The sequence below is a fragment of the Triticum dicoccoides genome, chromosome 4B (genome assembly GCF_002162155.2).
Source record: "Triticum dicoccoides isolate Atlit2015 ecotype Zavitan chromosome 4B, WEW_v2.0, whole genome shotgun sequence".
NCBI lineage: Eukaryota > Viridiplantae > Streptophyta > Magnoliopsida > Poales > Poaceae > Triticum > Triticum dicoccoides.
The window spans coordinates 124504865-124514171 of NC_041387.1; the positions used below are offsets into that span (position 1 = coordinate 124504865).

The 9307-nt window shown below is 52.0% G+C and overlaps 1 protein-coding gene across 1 annotated transcript; it reads right to left on the bottom strand.

Moving 5' to 3' along the window:
• Window positions 1–896: 896 nt before the first annotated feature.
• On the bottom strand, window positions 897–3432 carry LOC119295407 (exocyst complex component EXO70B1-like). The gene has a single exon (XM_037573825.1). The coding sequence runs from the start codon at window positions 3230–3232 to the stop codon at window positions 1100–1102; it is 2133 nt and encodes a 710-aa protein (XP_037429722.1). The 5' UTR covers window positions 3233–3432; the 3' UTR covers window positions 897–1099.
• Window positions 3433–9307: the final 5875 nt, after the last annotated feature.

Here is a 9307-nt window from a genome sequence, read left to right on the forward strand (position 1 = left end):
GAATGCACGTCTATCCTTTCTACCTATGTTCTTGATGGGCTTCTATCGTCTTCCTCTGGGAGCCCATGCTGGGTCTGACAAGAACCGTAGTGGTTTCCATAGGAATTCCACGGAGAACAAGAAGAAATACCAATTTGTTAAATGGAAGATTATGTGCAGGCCTAAGAACCTTTGTGGTTTGGGAGATCATTGATTAAGGAGTGCGACAAGGAGCCTACCAATGCACCGATGCACTTATCTTGCGTGTGCATACCACGACGTCTTCACTATGTCGTCAAGATCGTGCGCCTACGTCTTAGGGAGGGTTGTGGCTCTCCTCGATGGCTGCCTTCGTCTCATTATGTTTTCCTTTTGCTGGTTGTTTCCTGGGGTGTGTGCCAAGTATTGGAACTCATTGCTGCGGTGGCAGTCTTCATTACTTTGCTTTGTATCCTCACCTTTTGGGCGTTCGTGGCATGCATGTTGGTTTTATTTATGAAGTCGGGCTAACGTCTTTTCTCGAGAGAAACATCAGTAGCGGCTGTATTTGTTATTTTTTTTATATGCATAATAGATAGATAGAAAGAAGCATCTCCATCGTGAGATGCACACATAGCTTGGATTATTTGGCTGAATTGTATATTTGGTGTCCCATGCCACTTCTCATGCCTTGAAAATGAATTAGAAAAGAGGGAGTCAAACAAATCATGGAGTACAAAACAACGTGAGCTCCATATGCAACAGTCAGTGTGCTCTGCGCGCCAGCCCTCCATGATCGGATCAAGATCCCGCTATTATTATTCTCGGGAACCGCAGGATTCTTGAGACATGCATGCAACGTCGCGTATAGAAAATGCGATTAGCCGCAGAAGAAGAATCAAGAGAGAGTTACTATATATAAACAGGTAATTAATTAACACGCATGAACGCTCGGATCGATCAACGGATACACACGCACACACACATCTATCTGTCCGCCGCGACCGAGGTGAGGATTGATCACTCGACGCGGTGAAAAAAAGCAGAGCAAAATCGTAAGAAGAGCAGAGGAGGTACATTTTGTCGCCGGAGTCGAGAACGGAGGGCGGCCGCTGCCCGATGAATGGATTCGGTTCGTCGGTTAATTTCTTCTCCTTGACATGGACCCGGCGCTGCCCTCGAAGAGCTCCTCGATGATGCCCTCGAGGTCGTCTGCGCTCAACTTGATGTACTTCTCCGTCTGCCTCCCCGCGGTGAAGTGCTGCGCGAAGCGGCCGAGGAAGGACCGGTACGCCGGCACCACGACGGCGGTGATGGATACCCGGAGCTCCGACTGCAGCTGCTCGTCGCTCACCACCCACGCGCCCTGCGTCCGCTGGATCTCGTCTATGGCCGCGTTGAACTGCTTGAACCGTTCCTTGAGCACCGGCTTCTGCACGTGCCCCTTCACCGTGATCCCGCCGTCGTCGCGGAGCACGTTCAGCACGCGGCCCCACGTCTCGCGCTGGTAGTTCTTGTGGTACTGCCGGAGGTCCGTCGACCGCTTCCTCGCCCACGCCTCGCCGACCACCGCGTTGATCTCCGGCGAGCCCCGGATCTTCTGCAGCATGTACCGCCCGTTGTTCATCAGGAAGATGCTGCTCAGCGCCAGGTCCTTGTACAGCTTCGACTTGGCCTCCAGGTTCCCGTGGAGGAGCTCCATCACCTCCATCAGCTGCGCCGCGAACGGGTTGCTCTCGCCTTCGTGCCCGGGGGAGTCGACGGCGTCCGGCCGGTGGAACTCCCGGAACACCTGCTCCAGCGTGTTCTTGTATTCGCACGCGTACTTGAGGTAGTTCATCAGGTAGCGTGTCAGCGGGTGCACCGCACCGCCGGGGACAGGCTGCTTTCCGGCGTCGGCACGGATGGAGCTCTCAAGGTCGCAGAAGATGGCGGCGGCCGACTCGCCTAGGCGGGACCGCACAGACGCGAGCTCGGACTTGAGGTCGGCCAGCGCTTCGGCGCCGCTGCTGTTCTCGCCGCCTTCGGCTTTGTTCGTGGAGATGAGGCCGTCCACGACGGGGGCTCCATCGCGGATAGCCTCGTACATGTCGAGCACCTTGAAGAGCTTCTCGGCGGCGCGCTTGGTCATAGCCACGGCCTCCGTGAAGTTAAACATCTGGAGCATGGCGCAGCGGGCCAGGTCCGCAAAGATATCGCGGCCAAGGCCGGCGTTGCGGCCAACGAATACACGGACGCAGAGGTCGTGCTCGGCGGAGAGGCCGGCGTTGAGGATGTGCCGGAACGCCTTGATCCATGTCCCGATCTCCGACTCGAGCCCCTCCCATGACATCTTCACCACATCGTCAATGCTCGCCTTCTCGTACCCGAGGCTTTGCATCGTGGCGTCCAGCGCGTTCCTGCGCGCCACGAGGAACACCTGTATGCACTCCGTCTCGTAGCCCGCGGTGATCATGACCTCGGCCATGGCGCGGAGATGGTCCACGGTCTCCGCGGGGAACGGCTGGAACAGGGAGGCGTCGTCGCCTGCACTGCCGCCCTCAGTGGGAGGTACGACGGGCCGATCTGGGTCGCCACCTTGCCCGAACGACGGCGGGCGCTTCATGGACTTGGCGGTAGCGCTGCCGGACTCGCTGGCCTTGGGCGTTTTGGCGAGGCATGGGTCCTCGAGCAGCGCGTGGAGCTCGTCCTCGAGGAACGTCATGGAGCGGTGGAGCACGCCGGTGACGCGGTGTACGCCAATGGTGTACTTGACGGCCCCCTCCGTGCCATTGCCGCCACCGGTTGCGGTGAGCGCGGATGCGAGCGTGACGATGCGCTTGATCGCGGCGAGGAGAAGCGGCTGCTCGCCGCCCTCCCCCAGCGCCCACTTACCCTCCTTTTCCTCCGACTGCGCTATCTCCACCTCCACGGCGGAGGCGAACCTGTCGAGCGTCACCTCCGAGATGCTCAGCGGGGCGTCCCCGTCCCGGCTTGCGAGGAAGGCGTCGACCTCCGCAGAGAGCTCGGCGAGGTCAGGCTCCTCATGCGGCGGCGGCTCGGGCGTCTCACCGACCCCGGAGCCGTCCGGGGGGGCACCCTCTCCGCCACCCGCTGCCGCCTTCTTATCGCCGGCGGCTTCGGCGGCATCCTTCTTGGCGCGCTCGATGTGCTCATTTAGCTTGATGGCGCCGAGGGAGAGGTTGCGGCCGAGCTTATCCTCGCGGATGGTGGCCTGAGAGAAGCTGCTCGACTTCTGCGGCAGCATCGCGATTGGTATCGGTATCCTCTCCATTTCTCGCGGCTAACAGCAACGGAAGCCGAGCTCCGAGCAATGGCGGATGCCCCTGCGCGCGCAAAACGCCTCGATAGTTTGGGCGTGCAATGGCTCGTGGGGCGTGCAATGGCGGAGAGAGAGGGAGAAGAGAGAGGATAGGCAATGGGGGAGGTGTTAGGGGTGGCCCGAAGTTGAGGGATGCATGTTTTGAAAGAGTCTCCCTCTCCGTCTTCTTTTAGCTTTGCACAGTTTGCTAAAGAAAGCAGAGGCGTTGGTTAATTGTTTGTCATTGCTTCTTTCTTTTTCCGATTTTAGGGCTTTTTTGTTTGTTTTTATTTCGTGGGGAGTCTTTTTTCTTTCCCTAGGAACGGTAGCGTTCACATGATGGATGAAGCTGCGCGCGTCGTCGACTGCCTCCGTGGCTGTCACATATGTTTTCGATCGAACGGTTCGCAACATCTCCACGGTTTTGCAACTTTTTTTTAAAAGAAAAGGTAGATAAATTTCTATCTTATGCATTCAAAACGGGTAAGAACCCGAACGGCCAAAGGCCGATTACATGAAGGTGGTGTAAACGTGCACTGAGAATGCATCAGGCCACCACCAAGCCCGTGGAAGATAGTTACATGGGTTGGGAGGAAAGGAGTGGTGATACTTCTAGGAAGCTACCAGTTGATCAGTCCAGTTTCTAATTGTAGAGCGGTTTTCCGTCGATCGGGTACGCGAGCTCCATAATCTAAGAAGATCAGGGACCTCGTGGAGTGTTCGTGTGGCATGCCAGCAGTCATTATTGAAAACCCGGGCATCCCTCGCGTTCCATAATCCAACTGCACCTGCCGCCAACAATATATTCCAGAGCCTCCCATAAGTAGCAGTTGGAAGGTTGCTGCATAGGAAATCCTGCAGCGAAGGCGCCGCAATGGCCGATGCAAGCAGCCCCGTCCTGCTCCACACTTTGTCCGCCAGCTTGCATCTCAGGACGATATGATCGATGCTCTCCACTGCTGGGCATAAGTCGCACCCATTATGTTGCGCGATGGTCGTCCAATGCTTGTTCATCATGTTGTCCTTGGTGTTTAATCTACCTCTGAGTGCTATCCAAAGAAAGACCCTATGCTTCTTTGGAATGATATGATCCCATATGCTTGGTGCAAGTTGGCAGTCCACACCTCTAAGGGATAGCAAGCATGAGAAATACTTTGTCGAGAGCTTTCCATTCATTGCCGTTGGTGTTCTTGTATCCCCCCGGGACGGTGTTGGTTGCTCCGAATTCAGGAAACCAAGCAAGGTTTGGAGCTCGAGCGTGGCCAAGTTGGATAAATTGGGGTGTAACTGTAGTGCCCATTGTCCCTCACTGTATTGCGAGGCCACCGTGCAGTTTTTGGACGAAGCAAATGAGAACAGCACAGGGAAAGCAAACCGTAGCCTGCCACATGGTAGCCAAGGATCGAACCAAAAGGAAATCCGTGTGCCGTCTCCAAGTTTGCACTGTGTTGAGTGAAGAACGAGGTGCAACGAGGATTTCAGACATTTCCACATGGTGGTATCTCTACTGTGTCTGAGGGCTGAGATCTCCTTCTGGCAATATTGAGAGACAAACCAGTTGAAGCATGCGACTTCACTGTGCTGCAGAATATTAGACATGAGTTTGCATATCATTGCCATGTTGTGAGCCCTGAGGTTTCTAATGCCCAATCCTCCATTATTCTTGGGTGTGATCACTGTTTCCCATGCAACCAAGCAATGTCCACCCTTAGCTGAGTTTTTACCTTGCCAAAGAAAGCCTCTCAAGATTTGCTCCAGCTTGTCCATTGATTTCGCTGGCCATAAGAAGCAGGCCATGAAGTAATTGGGAATGGACGCCCAGACTGAGTTTATGAGGGTAACTCGGCCTCCCCAGGATAGAAAAGTTGCAAGCCATCCTGATAAGCGTTTATCCACCTTGTGTATGACAGGGATCAGAAGACCATGTGAGATTTTGTGAAACGATAACGGGAGTCCAAGGTAAGTGCAGGGGAAGGCTGATATCGGGCACTGCAACAGTTCGGCAATTTCCGTACTAGTATCCTGATCCACACAGATAGGTACTAGAGTGCTTTTTGAGAAATTTATTTGCAGCCCCGTAAAACAGGAGAAATCATGTAACACTTGCTTGATGATCTTTGCTTTTCAACATCCCCTTGGAATAAAATAAGCGCGTCGTCCGCGTACTGAAGTGCTGGAAAGAAAGCATCCACACCCAAAGGATGTTTTAATCTCCCCGAGCTGTGCTCCAAGCAGCATAGCTGCTGCAGCACATCTGCTACCAAGATGAACAAATACGCCGAGATAGCGTCTCCCTACCTTAGACCGCTTTTAGACTTGATGCTTCGTCCTAGAGAACCATTGATCATAATTTTGGCGGTGCTGGACGTCAGAATAGCGGAGATCCATTTGATCCAACGTTCTCCAAAACCCCTGGCAGAAAGGATCTACAGTAGTTCTTCCCAGCTGACATCTTCGAATGCTTTGCGAAAATCCAATTTTAAGGCCATCATCGGCTTGCACCTAAGCTTTGCCTGTTGTTCGAGTTCTGCTGCAAGAACAAAGTTCTCTGCTTTGCACCTTCCCTATAAAAACCCTGATTGCAGTTGATGCACCAACTCGGGTATCAGTCTCTGCAGACGGGAGGCTAGGACCTTAGAGACCAGCTTCGGCAGGCTATGGACCAGGGAGATTGGTCTAAAATCTCTTATATCCACATGATTGTCTTTTTTGGTATTAAGACAATATTTGCGAAATTCACTCCCTGTAGATCAGATACTTGATCATAGAAATCCTGGAAGAGGAGTAGCAGGTCATCTTTGAGGATAGGCATGAAGGCTTTGTAGAGTTCGTTAGTAAAACCATCAGGTCCCGGGCTCTTATTGTTGGGCATTCTCCGTATAATATTAGCCACCTCTTCCCATGTGAATGGGGCCTCGAGAGCTTGCAAGTTGGCAGGCTCGTATAGCTGATGAATATTGACCGAAGGAAGAGATGCAGATTCATGCCCGAAGATGTTCTCAAAGAAAGCAGAGGCTATAGAGAGCTTAGCTTCATCGTCAAAGAAAGCAACACTCTCATCTTCAAGCATTCTGATTTTGTTGCGTCTGTGGTGGCAGTTCGCGGCTGCATGAAAGAATCGTGTATTCTCATCGCCTAGCACACATTTTTTATCTTTGCTCTACGCCTCCAAGTAGCTGTTTGCCACAAAATAACCTGTTGAGCCTTTGCAGCAAAATGCTTTTTGAGAGAGAATTCCAGTGCTGAAAGGCTCCTCCTTTCCTCGACCAGGTCCAGGTACTGGAGTGCATGTTTGTAGTTATCATGGATTAGGGCAATAGGATTACTTGATCTGTTCAATTTTCTGATTACCGCACTCAACCTTCTGAGCTTGTGATTGAATCTAGTGAAAGCAAAAGCAAAATGTCTTGTTCCTTTTGGCCATTCGCGAGCAATCAACTCCTTTACCTTCGGCATCTGAATCCAGTGATCCTCAAACCTGAAAAAACTGCTCTTTGAGCCACTCTTGTTGAAGTCAACCACAATTTGGGTGTGATCCAAGGTGACAGCAGATCTTGTCGACGCTTCTGTGTGAAGAAAGCCTAGGTTCTAGTGTGCATTGACAAGTACCCTGTCCAGCTTCACAAGAGTGGGGTTCCTTCTCTTATTCGACCAGGTGAAATTGCAATTCGTGATTTCTATGTCATCCATGGCTGTTTCCCGGTTCCAACCATTGAAACAGTCCATGACTGGCCAATTTCTTCTGCCCCTTGATTTTTCATGTGCAAAACGGTACATGTTAAAATCCCCCAGCATAATCCAAGGCCCTGTGATACTGACAGAAACCTAATCCAATACTTGAAAGAAGGCAGGCCTTGTGGAATCTTCACATGGTGCATAAACAGTGGTTAATGTGAAAGAGCAGGAGCTAGTAACCGAACTAATACCCACGGAAATACAGAACTGGTTCTTCAAAAACTCAACCCCGGATAAAACATTTTCATCCCAAGCCACCATCAAGCCGCCTGAGGTGCCGCAAGCTGGCATAAAGAGGGCAGTGCGCAGATTTGATGGCAGAAAGGAGGCCACTTTCCTCGCGTCCACCACTTGTAGCTTGGTTTCCTGCAAACATACAACATCCGGTCGACTGGCCAGGATTGCATCTTTGACCAGCAAGCATTTTGCAGCATCACCAAGCCCCTTAACGTTCCAATTTAGGATTCTCATGATAGAAGAAACATGATCACAAGAATATAGAGCAAGAAACTAGTAGGGACACACCCAAGATTCATTAGACTTGAGATATGCTCAGTAGAGCTTACATGTTTTGGGTGACAGCGGACAGCAGTATAATTGACACTATGTAACAACTGGAACAACAACCTTGACAACGAACTAAGGTGAGTGGAGGTGGACACGCATGGCGAACTACTGAAACTGAAACTGGACATACCATAAGACATAACAGATACACTTGCAGGTGACATAGCATGGTCAGAGATTAGGCGCGCACGCCTAGAACAGACACAGAAGTTGGTAACCTTGCCGCTTAAGACGCCTGGCTGTTGCCTATTCATGAGTAGATTTGGTTGACGCCGATGAGCCCGATGCAGAGCTGCCCTCAGGAGCGGAGGGCTGAGCCGCCTCAACGATGACCACCTCGAAATTCATGTCGCAACAGCGAGCAAGCTGCCTGGCTTTGCTCCTGGTCAGCAGCCTTGGTGTCTCCTGGAGGGGGAGCTGCAGGATTGAGGCCGCGTTGGCCTTGCCCTTCTTCTTCCCTCCCGAAACGTGCATCCCCCTTGGCCTCCTATAGAAAGGCTGGTTGTCGCCTTACGCTTGGAGGCGCGTTCGATGGGGTTGATGCGCACCCCATCGTATAGCTCCTGGATGCACGGGCTGCGGCGAGGGGAGGCCACCGATGCCTCCGTCTGCCCTAGAGAGAGCGCAGGCCCTGAAGAGAGCGCAGGCTTGCCAAGATCCCCTTCTAGAGGGGCTTGAGAGACATGCGCGTCGTCAGCCGCTCCCATGTGCGCCATTGGGTCGTCGGCCGCTCGGGGTGAGTCAGGGATGATGATGGGAACTGGCCCAAGGAGCTGCAGTGTGGTGGGGGAGGAGAATTTATCAACAATCGAGGGCTCGGGCTGGGGGATCCGACATTGGCAAAATCTGGTGGCAACCTCAAGGGGTAGGATGGCACATGCTCCGTGTCGCATATCAGTGCAAGCAACCGGAGAGAAGAAACAGCTGGGAAGCAGGCCCGGAGCAGGGTCTGGGATGGTTGTGAAGGGCCTGGTGCATATGGGCTTTGAGTTGAGAACCTGGTGGGCTTGTATTTGTATCTGGGCCAGCGGTAAGTTGAGAGCAGGATGGATGGGCGCGCCTGAAAGCGTGAGAAGCGGCCCAACATCCAGGATGAGAGAAGTGGGGACTGATGATTTTGGGGGATGCTTGCATTCCACCGCGGGAAGCAACGGGATTGTGCAGGAGCAGAATTCTCCTGAGAAAGTTTTTGGCCATAGCTTGAAAAGGATTGAGCGACAGTTATGACGCTCAACTTCCCCCGGGTGAGTTCGAAGCATGGGAAGTGACCAGTGTCTGTGCCAACCTGTCCAATGACTATGACACCAGAGAAAGATCTATAGTTGCTCATCTTAACAGAGAAGGTGAAGGTTAGGTTTTCTGCATCAAAGGCTACAGTTGTGTGTGGGCGTCGCACTTCTGTGGAGAGAAGTTTTGACTTAAGGCAGCTGTAACGCCCGGATGATCTTGCTACAGTAATCCCCGCTAATGGTGCCACGTCACCTCGGTTACTGTGGATAAACTCGCGTTAGTTCGGAACCTAGTTCGAATTTCAAATTTAAAACGAAAACAAACAATAAAAGTTTTCAGAAACGAAAACTAAATTGTTCGGGGGTTGTCTAAAATAGCAAACCTAATTATGGTGGGGTGCACAAATTTTTGTAAAATGTTTTGGCATTTTAATTAAACTAAAACAGAAAGCAGAAAAGGAAATTAATAAAAGAAAAATGTTATAAACAGTTAAACAAAAAAAAAGAGAAATAGAAG

Bases quoted from the DNA above. Each gene is read 5' to 3' on its own strand.
- LOC119295407 (XM_037573825.1), bottom strand. From the start codon at position 3,232: ATGGAGAGGATACCGATACCAATCGCGATGCTGCCGCAGAAGTCGAGC.